At 35.5% G+C, this 16,752-nt stretch overlaps 4 protein-coding genes across 12 annotated transcripts in view; 3 read left to right on the forward strand and 1 right to left on the reverse strand.

Annotated features, from left to right (window-relative positions):
- LOC149725662 (uncharacterized) overlaps window positions 1-11,786 on the forward strand; it is an 89,320-nt gene extending 77,534 nt beyond the window's left edge. The window contains exon 46 of the mRNA XM_089891242.1: window positions 11,117-11,786. The gene's annotated coding sequence lies outside the window, so the exon portion shown is untranslated. The remainder of the gene's footprint in view (window positions 1-11,116) is intronic.
- LOC149725664 (calcium-activated chloride channel regulator 1-like) overlaps window positions 1-11,786 on the forward strand; it is a 23,336-nt gene extending 11,550 nt beyond the window's left edge. The window contains exons 17-31 of one of the 8 annotated variants that reach the window (XM_089891243.1): window positions 551-702; window positions 1,234-1,399; window positions 1,770-1,867; window positions 2,367-2,579; window positions 3,157-3,369; window positions 3,958-4,170; window positions 4,747-4,959; window positions 5,514-5,726; window positions 6,307-6,519; window positions 7,101-7,313; window positions 7,895-8,107; window positions 8,982-9,017; window positions 9,323-9,408; window positions 9,667-9,762; window positions 10,023-11,786. In XM_089891243.1, coding sequence (XP_089747369.1) covers window positions 551-702; window positions 1,234-1,399; window positions 1,770-1,867; window positions 2,367-2,579; window positions 3,157-3,369; window positions 3,958-4,170; window positions 4,747-4,959; window positions 5,514-5,726; window positions 6,307-6,519; window positions 7,101-7,313; window positions 7,895-8,107; window positions 8,982-9,017; window positions 9,323-9,408; window positions 9,667-9,762; window positions 10,023-10,124 — 2,440 coding nt within the window. In that variant the 3' untranslated portion in view covers window positions 10,125-11,786. The remainder of the gene's footprint in view (window positions 1-550; window positions 703-1,233; window positions 1,400-1,769; window positions 1,868-2,366; window positions 2,580-3,156; window positions 3,370-3,957; window positions 4,171-4,746; window positions 4,960-5,513; window positions 5,727-6,306; window positions 6,520-7,100; window positions 7,314-7,894; window positions 8,108-8,981; window positions 9,018-9,322; window positions 9,409-9,666; window positions 9,763-10,022) is intronic. The other 7 variants (XM_089891246.1, XM_089891247.1, XM_089891244.1 and 4 more) reach the window with 7 other exon arrangements.
- Window positions 11,137-16,752, reverse strand: part of LOC149725665 (UDP-glucose 4-epimerase-like) — an 18,862-nt gene continuing 13,246 nt past the window's right edge. For both annotated transcript variants that reach the window (XM_089891260.1, XM_089891261.1), the window contains exon 8: window positions 11,137-14,539. In XM_089891260.1, the coding sequence (XP_089747386.1) occupies window positions 14,388-14,539 (152 nt within the window). In that variant the 3' untranslated portion in view covers window positions 11,137-14,387. The remainder of the gene's footprint in view (window positions 14,540-16,752) is intronic.
- LOC149725666 (putative methyltransferase DDB_G0268948) lies at window positions 12,184-15,745 on the forward strand. The gene has a single exon (XM_089891266.1). The coding sequence runs from the start codon at window positions 12,184-12,186 to the stop codon at window positions 13,063-13,065; it is 882 nt and encodes a 293-aa protein (XP_089747392.1). The 3' UTR covers window positions 13,066-15,745.

Consider the following 16,752-nt stretch of genomic DNA (forward strand, 5'->3'; position numbering starts at 1 on the left):
CTACACTACATTTTCCAGTTACACTATGTTTTTTTATCAGATAACTGTTCAAACATTGTTTATTTTGCCCGGTAACACAAATGGGACATCTTTATCAGATAATATCCTGGGAAGATGGGACACCTTTTTAGCACATAATATCCTGATTGTGTTTTAAACAATTAACAACGGTCTATATGTAAGTCTTGAGGATACGGTTTTATAATTCTTTTAATGTTCTGTGTTTACTACTAATGGTACAAAAAATAGTATGAAAAGGTGTCTCATTTGCCCCCACCCTACTATAGACTCATTCATTCATTCATTCATTCATTCATTCACTCATTCACTCATTCATTCATTCATTCATTCATTCACTCATTCACTCATTCATTCATTCATTCATTCATTCATACATTCATACATTCATTCACTCATTCACTCATTCATTCATTCATTCATTTATTCATTCATTCATTCATTCATTCACTCATTCACTCATTCACTCATCCATTCATTCATTCATTCACTCATTCATACTTGCAGTTTATTTAATTTTTGTGTATGATAGACCAGTAACTACTGCCCCATCTGTTCGTCCTGATGATTTGGCACCAAATCGTATCAATGACCTCACAGCGGTTCATGTGGACCCTAATGACCAAAACAGTGGAATCAGATTGTCTTTCACAGCACCAGGCGACGATGCAGATTCAGGAACAGGTAAAAATATTATTGTAATGTAATATGGCTTTTTATTCTATTTTCTCCTCCGGTTTGGTAGTAAACAAAGAACATTCAAAGAATTATAAAACCGTATCCTCACGACTCCCATGGACCGTTGTTAATTGTTTGAAATACGATCGGGATATTTGGATAATAAAGTAAATTGGGAAAAATTGGACACTTTTTTTTTTTGTTTAATTAGATAGTACTAGTAAACAAAGAACATTAAAAGAATTATAAAACTGTATCCTTACGACTCCCATAGACCGTTGTTTATTTTGTAAAACATGATCAGGATATTTGGATATTATAGTACTGTTGGGGAATATGGGACACCTTTAACACATAATATATAAATACCTTAATCGTGTTTTAAACAATTAACAACCGTCTATGGGAGTCCCGAAGATACGGTTTTATAATTCTTTGAATTTACTTTGCATACTACAAAAAGGGATGAGAAAACAGAATAAATGGTGTCCCATCTTCCCCTACTACATTATACCATGTCACATTTTATTATTACAGCCACATCGTACAACGTATGTTATACTTTGGGGAATCCAAACAACCTTTCAACGAATTTTGAGGAAAACATTTGCCCAGTAATTTCAATTCAACCGCAAATAGCAAATACCAGAGAAACCTTTACTATTCCTTCACCAAACATAACGGGCATGACAGGTTCTATAAGGTAATGAATGAATGAATGAATGTAACTTGCTTTGTCCTCGCGTGGCCGGAAAACGATAGTCGTTATAACACGGGTGTTCTGTTTCATACACCTCGTGCCAGCTTACGAGTTGCCAAGTATGTTACTTTGTGGGTGATTATTTTTAAGGGATTTTTTATGTATGGCAGATAATTTGGACAACCCATTATTGATCACTGTTTTGGAGTAATTTTCGTTAAGTGTTTTGCCCAAGGACACGTGCGCCCATATAGGTAGCAGCGAAGTGCCTCGAACCCATTACCTCTAAGTTAGAGGCAGGCTAACCTTGTGAAAGGGCGCCGTTCTGTACAAGTTAAGATTCGTATCTTGTAATCAATTCCTTTTCATGCAGAATTGCCATAGCAATAATAGCGAGCGACGAGGTACCAAACAATTCTTCGGTGTCCAACATTGTTATACTACGTTTTTTCATACAACCTCCGATACCAAGTCAGTAAAGTTCATATAGTAGGGTGGGGGAAGATGGGACACCTTTTTAATCTATTTTTTCCTCTAATTTGGTAGTAAAGAAACATTCAACGATTTTTTATAAAACTTTATCCTCACGGCTCCCATAGATCGTTGTTAATTGTTTAAAACACGATCAGGATATTTGGTTATTATGTGTGAAAGGTGTCCCATCTTCCCCCACCCTACTATACATTATTTCAATATAGTAGGGTGGGAGAAGATGGGACACCCTTTTATTCTATTTTCACATCAAATTAGATAGTAAACAAAGTACATTCAAAGAATTATAAAACCGTATCCTCACGACTCCCATATAGACCGTTGTTAATTGTTTAAAATACGATAAGAATATTTGGATAAAAGGGCAAAAGGTGGCCTAATCCCCGCACCCTACCATATATCGTTTTTATTCGATAGCTTTACCAGTAAAAACATAAAATACTTACTTTTATTAAAATACTAAATCATTGTATTACAGAGTGTCCTGATCCACCAACCCAATCAGCAAACAGTAATCGTCCAACAATTAGCAGCACACGTATTGTAGTTGCCGGTAGCAGCTATTACAACAATGGTACAACAGCCACATATAGGTGTAAACCCGGATATGTTATGGCCCAAGGATCTCAAAGTACTTTAATCTGCAACTTTGGGCGTTGGTCACCAAGTACTCCACCTGTTTGCATTTCGGGTATAAAGACGTTTTTGTTTATTTTAAATTGATCATTCTGTAATATAGTAGAGTAGGAGAAAATGGGACACCTATACCACATAATGTCCAAATATACTGATTGTGTTTTAAACAACATTTCGTAGTCCCATTTGGTAGTAAACAAAGAACATTTAAATAATTTTAAAACAGTATTCTCACGACTCCCATAAATCGTTGTTAATTGTTTAAAACGCAATCAGGATATTTGGATCTTATGTGCTAAAGGTGTCCCATTCCCCCACCCTATACCATACCGTTTATCTTCGATAGCTTTACCAGTAAAAACATAAGATACTTACGCACACTTTTGTTTTATTTAGAAGTTTAACTTGATAATAATTAAACATAAATGGCTTGTTCGTCTGCTAGGTGTAGCGACCACGCTTATTTTCTTCCAATTAAATGTAAATATGTTTTTAACTGTAAGCGTGTTTTACCAACTGTTGTTTTGTCGCTATATCCTGTCATTTCGTTTAAAATATTTCTAAATCTTCGCTACCGTAATCAAGGAGACAAATACAGGTATTCTTTAAGATACAAAACCATTGTATTACAGAATGTCCGGATCCACCAACTCAATCAGCAAACAGTAATCGTCCAACGTTTAGCAGCACACGTGTTGTAGTTGCCGGTAGCAGCTATTACAACAATGGTACAACAGCAACGTATAGATGTAAACCGGGATATGTTATGGCCCAAGGATCTCAAAGCACTTTAATCTGCAACTTTGGGCGTTGGTCACCAAGTACTCCACCTGTTTGCATTTCGGGTAAAAAGATATGTTTTCGTTTATTTTAAATTGATCATTCTGTAATATAGTGGAGTGGGATAAAATGGGACACCTTTAGCATATAATGTCCAAATATACTGATGGTGTTTTAAACAACATTTCGTAGTCCCATTTGGTAGTAAACAAAGAACATTTAAATAATTTTAAAACAGTATTCTCACGACTCCCATAAATCGTTGTTAATTGTTTAAAACGCGATCAGGATATTTGGATCTTATGTGCTAAAGGTGTCCCATTCCCCCACCCTATGCTATACCGTTTATCTTCGATAGCTTTACCAGTAAAAACATAAGATACTTACGCACACTTTTGTTTTATTTAGAAGTTTAACTTGATAAGAATTAAACATAAATGGCTTCTTCGTCTGCTAGGTGTAGCGACCACGCTTATTTTCTTCCAATTAAATGTAAATATGTTTTTAACTGTAAGCGTGTATTACCAACTGTTGTTTTGTCGCTATATCCTGTCTTTTCGTTTAAATTTTTTTTTTTTTAATTCTTTGCTACCGTAATCAAAGAGACAAATACAGGTACTCATTTACAAAGATACAAAATTATTGTATTACAGAATGTCCTGATCCACCAACTCAATCCGAAAACAGTAATCGTCCAACGTTTAGCAGCACACGTATTGTAGTTGCCGGTAGCAGCTATTACAACAATGGTACAAGAGCAACGTATAGATGTAAACCCGGATATGTTATGGCCCAAGGATCTCAAAGTACTTTAATCTGCAACTTTGGGCGTTGGTCACCAAGTACTCCACCTGTTTGCATTTCGGGTATAATGTCGTTTTTGTTTATTTTAAATTGATCATTCTGTAATATAGCAGAGTAGGAGAAAATGGGACACCTATACCGCATAATGTCAAAATATACTGATTGTGTTTTAAACAATATTTCGTAGTCCCATTTGGTAGTAAACAAAGAACATTTAAATAATTTTAAAACCGAATTCTCACGACTCCCATAGATCGTTGTTAATTGTTTAAAACACGATAAGGATATTTGGATATTATGTGCTAAAGGTGTCCCATTCCCACCACCCTACTTGATCGTTTGTATTCGATAGCTTTACCAGTAAAAACATAAGATACTTACGCACACTTTTGTTTTATTGGAAGTTTAACTTGATAATAATTAAACATAATTGGCTCGTTTGTCTGCTAGGTGTAGCGACCACGCTTATTTTCTTCCAATTAAATGTAAATATGTTTTTAACTGTAAGTGTGTTTTAACAACTGTTGTTTTGTCGCTATATCCCGTCCTTTTCGTTTAAAATATTTCTAAATCTTCGCTACCGTCATCAAGGAGACAAATACAGGTATTCTTTAAGATACAAAACCATTGTATTACAGAATGTCCGGATCCACCAAATCAATCAACAAACAGTAATCGTCCAACGTTTAGCAGCACACGTGTTGTAGTTGCCGGTAGCAGCTATTACAACAATGGTACAACAGCAACGTATAGATGTAAACCCGGATATGTTATGGCCCAAGGATCTCAAAGTACTTTAATCTGCAACTTTGGGCGTTGGTCACCAAGTACTCCACCTGTTTGCATTTCGGGTATAAAAAGACGTTTTCGTTTGTTTTAAATTGATCATTCTGTAATATAGTAGGGTAAGAGAAAATCGGACACCTATACCACATAATATAAAAATATCCTGATCCTGTTTTAAACAATATTTGGTGGTCCCATTTGGTAGTAAACAAAGAACATTCAAAGAATTATAAAACCGTATACTCACGACTCTCATAGATCGTTGTTAATTGTTTAAAACACGATAAGGTTTCCCATTCCCCCCACCCTACTTTATCGTTTGTATTCGATAGCTTTACCAGTAAAAACATAAAATACTTACGCACACTTTTGTTTTATTTAGAAGTTTAACTTGATAATAATTAAACATAAATGGCTCGTTTGTCTGCTAGGTGTAGCGACCACGCTTATTTTCTTCCAATTAAATGTAAATGTATTTTTAACTTCAAGTGTGTTTTAACAACTGTTGTTTTGTCGCTATATCCTGTCCTTTTCGTTTAAAATATTTCTAAATCTTCGCTACCGTAATCAAGGAGACAAATACAGGTATTCTTTAAGATACAAAACCACTGTATTACAGAATGTCCGGATCCACCAACCCAATCAGCAAACAGTAATCGTCCAACAATTAGCAGCACACGTGTTGTAGTTGCCGGTAGCAGCTATTACAACAATGGTACAACAGCAACATATAGATGTAAACCCGGATATGTTATGGCCCAAGGATCTCAAAGTACTTTAATCTGCAACTTTGGGCGTTGGTCACCAAGTACTCCACCTATTTGCATTTCGGGTATAAAAAGACTTTTTCGTTCGTTTTAAATTTATCATTCTGTAATATAGTAGGGTAAGAGAAAATGGGACACCTATACCACATAATATAAAAATATACTGATTGTGTTTTAAACAACATTTCGTAGTCCCATTTGGTAGTAAACAAAGAACATTTAAATAATTTTAAAACCGTATTCTCACGACTCCCATAGATCGTTGTTAATTGTTTAAAACGCGATTAAGGTATTTGGATCTTATGTGCTAAAGGTGTCCCATTCCCCCACCCTATGCTATACCGTTTATCTTCGATAGCTTTACCAGTAAAAACATAAGATACTTACGCACACTTTTGTTTTATTTAGAAGTTTAACTTGATAAGAATTAAACATAAATGGCTTCTTCGTCTGCTAGGTGTAGCGACCACGCTTATTTTCTTCCAATTAAATGTAAATGTATTTTTAACTGTAAGTGTGTTTTAACAACTGTTGTTTTGTCGCTATATCCTGTCCTTTTCGTTTAAAATATTTCTAAATCTTCGCTACCGTAATCAAGGAGACAAATACAGGTATTCTTTAAGATACAAAACCATTGTATTACAGAATGTCCGGATCCACCAACTCAATCAGAAAACAGTAATCGTCCAACGTTTAGCAGCACACGTGTTGTAGTTGCCGGTAGCAGCTTTTACAACAATGGTACAACAGCAACGTATAGATGTAAACCCGGATATGTTATGGCCCAAGGATCTCAAAGCACTTTAATCTGCAACTTTGGGCGTTGGTCACCAAGTACTCCACCTGTTTGCATTTCGGGTATAAAGACGTTTTTGTTTATTTTAAATGATCACTCTGTAATATAGTAGAGTAAGAGAAAATGGGACACCTATACCACATAATGTCAAAATATACTGATCCTGTTTTAAACAACATTTGGTGGTCCCATTTGGTAGTAAACAAAGAACATTTAAATAATTATAAAACCGTGTCCTCACGACTCCCGTAGATCGTTGTTAATTGTTTTAAACACGATCAGGATATATGGATATTATGTGCTAAGGTGTCCCATTCCCCCAACCCTATACTACACGTTTTGTATTCGATAGCTTTACCAGTAAAAACATAAAATACTTACGCACATTTTTGTTTCCATTGGAAGTTTAACTTGATAAGAATTAAACATAAATGGCTCGTTTGTCTGCTAGGTGTAGCGACCACGCTTATTTTCTTTCAATTAAATGTAAATATGTTTGTAACTATAAGCGTGTTTTACCAACTGTTGTTTTGTTGCTATATCCTGTCTTTTTGTTTATTTTTTTTTTGAATCTTTGCTACCGTAATCAAAGAGACAGATACAGGTATTTTTTTTTTCAAAATACAAAATCATTGTATTACAGAGTGTCCGGATCCACCAACTCAATCAGAAAACAGTAATCGTCCAACAATTAGCAGCACACGTGTTGTAGTTGCCGGTAGCAGCTATTACAACAATGGTACAACAGCAACGTATAGATGTAAACCCGGATATGTTATGGCCCAAGGATCTCAAAGTACTTTAATCTGCAACTTTGGGCGTTGGTCACCAAGTACTCCACCTATTTGCATTTCGGGTATAAAAAGACTTTTTCGTTCGTTTTAAATTTATCATTCTGTAATATAGTAGGGTAAGAGAAAATGGGACACCTATACCACATAATATAAAAATATACTGATTGTGTTTTAAACAACATTTCGTAGTCCCATTTGGTAGTAAACAAAGAACATTTAAATAATTTTAAAACCGTATTCTCACGACTCCCATAGATCGTTGTTAATTGTTTAAAACGCGATTAAGGTATTTGGATCTTATGTGCTAAAGGTGTCCCATTCCCACCACCCTACTTGATCGTTTGTATTCGATAGCTTTACCAGTAAAAACATAAGATACTAACGCACACTTTTGTTTTATTGGAAGTTTAACTTGATAATAATTAAACATAAATGACTCATTTGTCTTCTAGGTGTAGCGACCACGCTTATTTTGTTTAAATTAATTGTAAATGTGTTTTTAACTGTAAGCGTGTTTTAACAACTGTTGTTTTGTCGCTAAACCCTGTCTTTTCGTTTAATTTTTTTTTGAATCTTTGCTACCGTAATCAAAGAGACAAATACAGGTACTCTTTTACAAAGATACAAAATCATTGTCTTACAGAATGTCCGGATCCACCAACTCAATCAGCAAACAGTAATCGTCCAACGTTTAGCAGCACACGTATTGTAGTTGCTGGTAGCAGCTATTACAACAATGGTACAACAGCAACATATAGATGTAAACCCGGATATGTTATGACCCAAAGATCTCAAAGCACTTTAATCTGCAACTTTGGGCGTTGGTCACCAAGTACTTCACCTGTTTGCATTTCGGGTATAAAAAGACTTTTTCGTTCGTTTTAAATTTATCATTCTGTAATATAGTAGGGTAAGAGAAAATCGGACACCTATACCACATAATATAAAAATATCCTGATCCTGTTTTAAACAATATTTGGTGGTCCCATTTGGTAGTAAACAAAGAACATTTAAATAATTTTAAAACCGTTTTCTCACGACTCCCATAGATCGGTATTAATTGTTTAAAAACGATCAATATATATGGATATTATGTGATATAGGTCTTCCCCCATCCTACTATATATATAGTAGGGTGGGGGAAGATAGGGCACCTTTAGCACATAACAACAAAATATCCTGATCGTGTTTTAAACAATTAACAACGGTCTATGGGAGTCGTGAGGATACAGTTTTATATTTCTTTGAATGTTCTTTGTTTACTAACACATAAGACGAGAAAATAGAATGTAAAGGTGTCCCATCTTCCCCCACCCTACTATATATTAGGGTAGGAGAAAATGGAACACCTTTAGCACATAATATCCAAATCTGATCGTGTTTTAAACAATAAACAACGGTCTATGGGAGTGAGGATAGGGTTTTATAATTATTTAAATGTATTTTGTTTACTACCAAATGGGACGAGATAATAGAATGAAAAGGTGTCCCTTCTCCCCCCACCCTACTATATAGGAGGGTAGGAGAAAATGGAACACCTTTAGCACATAATATCCAAATCTGATCGTGTTTTAAACAATAAACAACGGTCTATGGGAGTGAGGATAGGGTTTTATAATTATTTAATTGTATTTTGTTTACTACCAAATGGGACGAGATAATAGAATGAAAATGAGCCCCATCTCTCCCACCCTATATATAACAGTTTTTCATATACTTACACTTTTTAGATTGCAATGGCATGGACAGATCTTCTAGATCACAAGGTAAGTATATGTGATTATTGTTGTGATATATAGTAACTTTATTTCATACAGTGATATTAATAACTTTATTTGTCTCTTCGATTACGGTAGCGAAGATTTAGAAATATTTTTAACGAAAAAAGGATATAGCGACAAAACAACAGTTGTTAAAACACGCTTACAAGTAAAAAGATATTTACATTTGTTTGGAAGAAAATAAGCGTGGTCGCTACACCTAGCAGACAAACAAGCCATTTATGTTTAGTTATTTTTAAGTTAAAATTGTAATAGACACAAATGTGTGTAAAAGACAATTGAATTTGCAGGAACAGTAATGTGCAAACGATGCAACGGTAGAAGAAGTTTGTCGGAATGTAACCGCTTCTCTACCTTACAACGCTGTCAACCGCATGTAAGTTTTTGTTTACTATTTCACTCTTCTGGCGGTCCCGTGGCAAAGTGGTTAGCGCGCGTGCCCAACTCAGAAGTAATGGGTTCAAGGCATGTCGCTGCTATCATTGTGGGCGTGTGTTTCCTCAGGCAACACACTTAACGACAATTGCTCCAACCCGGTGGCCACAATTTGGTTCTTACAAAAATCAGTCGTACATGAGAAATCTCTATACATTTTAGACTTTAAACTCTATAAATCTTTTTTGCTATACCCCAGGAAATTTGTGGCATGGAAATCCGTGTGCAAAACTCTCGGCGAACCGTTTCTGTTCAATGCAAACAAAGACAAGCCTGTTTAAACGAAGCAAACCAGGTAAAAAAGCATACAGCATATAGTAGGGGGAGATGGGACCTCTTTTCATTATATTTTCTCGTCCCATTTGGTAGTAAACAAAGAACATTAAATGAATTATAAAACCGTATCCTCACGACTCCCATATACAGTTGTTAATTGTTTAAAACACGATCGGCATATTTGGATATTATGTGCTAAAGGTGTCACATCTTCCCCACCCTACTATATGTCAAATTAATTGCTAGTTTTGTTTACAAATGTGGTACAATGGTTTACAGAACCGAGCGCAGTGCAGGAGATCTTCAAGGAACAAAACATGCCGTTTCTGTTGCAACAAGCGACTGTGTACACCATTTAACTTTACATGTTTACAAATATGAGATACAATTCCAATTATATATATATGTGACGACAAATGTTACTTTGAAAGGTTGTATCTCGCTTAATGCTTGTATTATAGCCTATCACGCTGAAAACCAATGAAATGGTTAAACGTACATAAATACCGACAATATTTATTCTTAAACGAATTTTATATGAGATTCTATTAAACACACAAGTTATCTGTATATTTTGAACCCTGTATGCCTTGTATGGTCAATATACGTATACCAAAAAATAAACACGCAACAACTAGGAGAGTCAAAATAGCGATAAAAAATTAAAAAAATATTCACCCACAAAGTAACCTACATGGTAACTCGTAACGTACGAGGTGTACAGAACACCCGTGTTATAAAGACTGTTGTTTTTACTTTTTATAGGTTTTACAGTTTTTAACGTAGTTTAAGCGGCGACGAGCGTATTCATTAATACTTAGCTCTCTTGGTTTATTCTATTGCAGTACATGGACTTCTTGCATTATTTATATTACGTATATTTATAAAATGACTGATTTATTGCTAAAAATGCGTTAAACTTAATGCGAATCGGTAATTTAACTTTCTTGATGTTCTAATAAAACGTTTGTGTGTAATAGCCTTTGGCGATATTCGCGGTTGAAATGATCTGAACACTTGATTTGAAACGTGTAGTAACCTATTCCATATCAGCATTTAAAAGTAACGACAGAAAATCAATGAAAAATCAGAATACTTTAACTTTACACCAATTGAATAAAATAATTTGAATTAAGTCGTGCTGTTTGAATGTAGACTATAGTTATTCATCGTTTAACGTGAATCAAAGTACCAGGTTTTATTAAGAGTTACGGCGGTATTGCATTTGTAGTTTTTCAAGAACTTGGCAGTGCAGTTTTTATGAACTAACTGAATGAATGAATGAATGTAACTTACTTTTCCTCGCGTGGCCGGAAAACGACAGTCGTTATCACACGGGTTTAACATCTCGTGCCAGCTTACGAGTTACCAAGGTATGTTACTTTGTGGGTGATTATTTTTTTGGGAATTTTTTCATTTTTTTTATGTATGGCTGATAATTTGGACAACCCATTAGTGACCACTGGGTTGGAGCAATTGTCGTTAAGTGTCTTGCCCAAGGACACATACGCCCACAATGGTAGCAGCGACGAGCCTTGAACCCATTACCTAATGGTTACAGGCAGGCGCGCTAACCACTACGCCACGGCGCCGGACGACTAGAATCATCAAACGTGTACAGCAGTTTAGTTACAGAACGCAAGATAACTCGTAAGCTGGCACGAGGTGTATGAAACAAAATGACCGTGTTCAACGACTGTCGTTTTTCGGCCACACGTAGATAAAGTAAGGAGTTATATAACAGAAAAGCTGCAATGAAAACAAATAATCAAAGATTGTAGAACGAAGGTAAAACGAATTTAACTAAAACCCAAAATCTCGGCGGGACCTCTACCTTTGTCCGGAGCCATGGTATAGTGGTTAGCGCGCCTGCCTGTAACCCAGAGGTTATGGGTTCAAGGCTTGACGTTGCCACCATTGTGGGCGTATGAGTTCTTGGGCAAGACACTTCACGGCAATTGCTCCAACCCAGTGGTCACTAATGGGTTGTCCAAATTATCAGCCATAAATAAAAAAAAAATGAAAAAAATCCAAAAAAAATAATCACCTACGTCCTACAAAGTAACATTCATGGTAACCCGTAAGCTGGCACGAGGTGTTAAACCCGTGTGATAACGACTGTCGTTTTCCGGCTACGTGAGGATAAAGTAAGTTACATTCATTACAAAAGTTAGTGGCAGCAGTATGGTTAAGATTTTGCTGTTTTTTTTGTGTAAAATAGTAGCCTTAACTGATTTTTAAACCTGTTTAGGTATTTCTGTTAAACGTAAACGATGTATTTAAATACCCCCCTATAAAAAACAAAATATCATTATCTTGAAACAAAAGTATTTAAAAAAATATATGAAAATATAAATGCGATTCTTAACGATTTTTTTAGTTGTAGGTAGAGTTTAAATCGATAAGTTTTTTAACAGTTATATATCTAAGAAGTTGTGAAATGTTTAGGTATTATGAAAGCAAGTCAATCGCCGAAAAATACCAAAAGTATCGCCCTAGTTATCCGGCAGAACTTGCGAAAATAGCCTTGGAAAATTTTTCAGAAAAAAGGTTGGACTTTTTACTTGATGTTGGTTGTGGCGGTGGACAAGCTGTAGAAATTTTTGCTTCATTTTTTAATAAAGTTTTAGCAATTGATCCTAGCGAAAACCAGCTCAACGAAGCAAGAAACCACAACAAATTTACTCATGTACAATACAAGCAGGGGGTCGCTAAAAATCTGCCGTGTGAAAACGCTAGTGTTGATGCTGTTACCGTTGCTTCGGCATTGCATTGGTTTGATCGACCAAAATTTTACCAAGAGGTTGACCGTGTTTTAAAACCAGGTGGTTTTTTAATAGCGTTTAGCTACTGGTCCCCAAAATTGATTCCTATTGTTAAAAATGTGGATGTCGAAAAGTTGACAAGGATTGGGTCTGAGATTGTAAATGAAGCATTTAGTTATGGTATAAGAGGAAATTCTGCTTTAGAGAAAATCTATTCGCTCGGTGAAAATAGATACAATCAGATTTTCAGTGAAATACCGATGATAAAAAAACGGCGTTACGATGTCGCTTCAAAAAGCAATATTTGGTCGCTTGATGATGTGAAAGGATTTGTTCAATCCATTGATGGGTATGAAACGTACATGAAAAACAAGGCCTTGGAATTAAGCAGACTTTCTGAAGAGGAACGTAATGCGAATTTATCCGAACTTGATTATAGTAAAAAAGTTGTACATAAGCTTAAAACGAGTTGGGACTGTGTGGAAATGAAAAATTCAGATGTCAAAATGAAAGCTGTCTTTAACTTCTTCGTCATCGTAGGAGAAAAATCAACATAAAATGAAGAAAATTTAATGAATAAATGTAACTTACTTTATCCTCGCGTGGCAGGAAAACGACAGTCGTTATACCACTGGTGTTCATACATCTTGTGCCAGCTTACGAGTTACCACGTATAATATGTAACTTTGTGGGTAATATTTTACAAAACAGTTGTTTATTAATTTTACAAAACAGTTGTTAGGTTTTTAATAGCAAAAGTCCTCGGCATTCATTGCTATAATATATGGTAGGGTGGGGGAAGAAGGAACAACGAAAACTCAAAGAACTATAAAACGGTATCCTTACGACTCCCATAGACTGTGTTTAAAACACGATCAGGATATTTGGAAATTATGTGCTAAAGGTGTCCCATCTTCCCACGCAGTACTATATATATAGTAGGGTGGGGGAAGATGAGACACCTTTGGCACATAATATCTAAATATCCTGATCGTGTTTTAAACAATTAACAGTCAATGGGAGTTGTGGGCATGTAGTTTTAAAAATTTCTTGAATGTTCTTTGTTTACTACTAAACGGCGAGAAAATAGAGACTAAAGGTGTCCCGTCTTCCCCACCCTACTGAATATATATATATCTCTATATATATAAATCCATTCTATTTTATACGGATAAGCCCTACCCTGAAAACCATGCATTTTAATCAAGCTTAAACAATATATTGTATATACGCACTAATATATAAGACAATTACCTTTATTAAAACCGGCAGTTCCGAAAATTTTAAGCTAAAAAACAGATTTTGTATCTGTTTCGGGAACGACAAATTTTGAAAATTTATACTTTACATTTTTAAAAACAACTTTTTTATAATTTTTTTTACGTTGTGAAATTTTGAAAAAAAACGTTATAAAATTTTCCAATTAAATTCATTTAATTTTCACCTGTGCAGTTTAACTACACTATAAATAATTGTTTCGAGTTAAAATAAAAATGGTACCATTGCTGAAAATACCTTATAGTAGGGTGGGGAAAGATGGGACACCTTTAGCACATTTTATTCAAATATCCTGATCGTGTTTTAAACAATTAACAACGGTCTATGGGAGTTGTGAGGATACAGTTTTATAATTCTTTGAATGTTCTTTGTTTACTAACAAATGAGACAAGAAAATAGAATAAAAAGATGTCCCATCTTACCCCACCCTTCTATACAAAAATATCATTTTTTTCAAAATGTGCTAGTTACAAATTTTATACACTGCAAATATTAAAAATACTAATTAAGCTTAAAATCTATAGTGATTATAAGTGCAGATAAATCGTAACACATCAAGTACGTTTGGAACTGAATAGTATTTAATCCTTTAACTACATCATCACTGTGGGTCAGGTGTAATTTCGTAGCCTTTTGGGTTCATGGACTGCCAACGCCATAAATCAACGCACATGTCTTCGAGTGTTTTGTCTGCTCTCCATTCCAGAAATTTCAAAGCTAGGTTAGGGTTGGCATGCACGTTGCCAAGGTCTCCTAGAAAATAGGTGTATGTTTATATGGTAGGGGGGGGGGGAAGATGGGACACCTTTTCAATCTATTTTCTCCTTCCATTTGGTAGTAAACAAACATTCAACGATTTTTTATAAAACTTTATCCTCACGGCTCCCATAGACCGTTGTTAATTGTTTAAAACACGATCAGGATATTTAGTTGTTATTAGTGATGTACCGAATCGTTAAAAAAACGATTCGGCCGAAACCGAATATTCGGCCATTTGTGCCGAATCAATTCGGCCGAATCAACCGAATCGTTTATGACGTCATCCGAACCTACGGCGACGGGCGGTCGGTAAAAACGACATAAAGGAAAATACTTTATCATGGCACCGTGTCACACACAAGTATCAACAATTTCAATATAAGTCTTTAATGTGGCAATAAAGCGTTGTGGGAAACATTAGTCTCATAATAACGCGCGTATTTACGAACCAAAACTACAGGGAAGGGAAATCGTTTGGAGAAAAGCACAACGGTGACGTACGAGCGTGGATTAGATAAATTTAATTTTATTGCAACACGGACGAGCAGTTAATTCGAGAACTTAAAAATTCTTTACTGTAACGGCGTAACCATTGACAAAACCTGTGTTACGCAAACAAAAAAAAAATATTTACTTTTGTGACGAAAAAAACATTGTGTATGAGCGTCCCATTTTACGCTCTGCGTCGGCTTGGGAAATAAAGGAAGACGCATGCGATAGCATACTTTCAACACTTAGTAAGCGAAGCAATCGTTGTGAATTTGTTCTTGTAGAAACCGACGAAATGCTAATCTCAGTCTAATTTGCAAGCAGCCTGTGCCCTGTGGTATATAAATTGTCGGATTTATATGAAATGTTTTTTGGATTTTGAATGTTACATAACGTAACATGTGTATGTAAATTTTAAATTTAATATTTTAGGTGTAAAATTAATATCTTGCAACTGGGATTCACGAAACTCTGATTTTCGCGCGGTGCCCAAGAACGACGTTTTTGGCTTCTGTCCAAGCTCGGCCGGGACCATACTTAGCAATATTACATTACAATTTGTGTTGGTTCTAATTTCCTGATAGCTTCGCTCCTCGCACTTATATTTGCATCAATTAAAATTCACATAATCGCGATTTACCTGCATTTATACTACTCACGGTTACTGGCTTAAAACTATACCGAGAGTAAAAAAATTATTCGAAAACTTTACTTTTACATTTTGTATTCTGCTTTGTGCTAAAAATGTGTAGGGGATCGTGCGCAGACGAGTGCCCTATTTAGAGAGAAAAAGCGAGTGTTTCTTTATCGACGACCGGGAGCAGACGCGTGCACTATTTAGAGAGAAAAAGCGAGTGTTTCTTTATCGACGATCGGGAGCAGACGCGTGCACTATTAAGAGAGAAAAAGCGAGTGTTTCTTTATCGACGATCGGGAGCAGATTCAGTCGCGAATGTGACGAAGTTTATCAAAGTGCGCGTGCCCATAGAACCGTATCCGAAATGATTAGCATTGCTATAAAGCATGACGATTAATTGAATTAAACTTATTTGTTGCAAATAGTCTTTAATTCTTATCTCACAAATTGCGCAAGTTCTTGCTAATCGTATCTATATTGTCTGTGAAAAAGTTCGGTTTTTGCCGAATCTTTACGCACGATTCGGCCAAAACCGAATCTTTGTCAAAATCGCTGATTCGGCCGAATAAATTCGGCAAACCGAAACTTCGGTACATCACTAGTTGTTATGTTTGAAAGGTGTCCCATCTTACCCCACCCTACTATACCTCATGTGCACTGTCGAGTTATATAATAATAATAGCTTTATTTGTCTCTTCAATTACGGTTGAAGTTTTAGAAATATTTTAAACAAAAGGACAGGATATAGCGACAAAACAACAGTTGTTAAAACACGCTTACAGTTAAAAACATATTTACATTTAAATGGAAGAAAATAAGCGTGGTCGCTACACCTAGCAGACAAAATACTTATGCGTTAGACATACATGGTGTATTCATACACCTCATGCTCACTGTCTAGTTATAACATGGGTGTCTTCTTATACACCAAACACACATGGTGTATTCATACACCTCATGCTCACTGTTCAGTTATAACATGGGTGTCTTCTTATACACCAGACACACATGGTGTATTCATACACCTCATGCTCACTGTTCAGTTATAACATGAGTGTCTTCTTATACACCAAACACACAT

The sequence above is a fragment of the Ciona robusta genome, chromosome 13 (genome assembly GCF_009617815.1).
Source record: "Ciona robusta chromosome 13, ASM961781v2".
Taxonomy (NCBI): domain Eukaryota; kingdom Metazoa; phylum Chordata; class Ascidiacea; order Phlebobranchia; family Cionidae; genus Ciona; species Ciona robusta.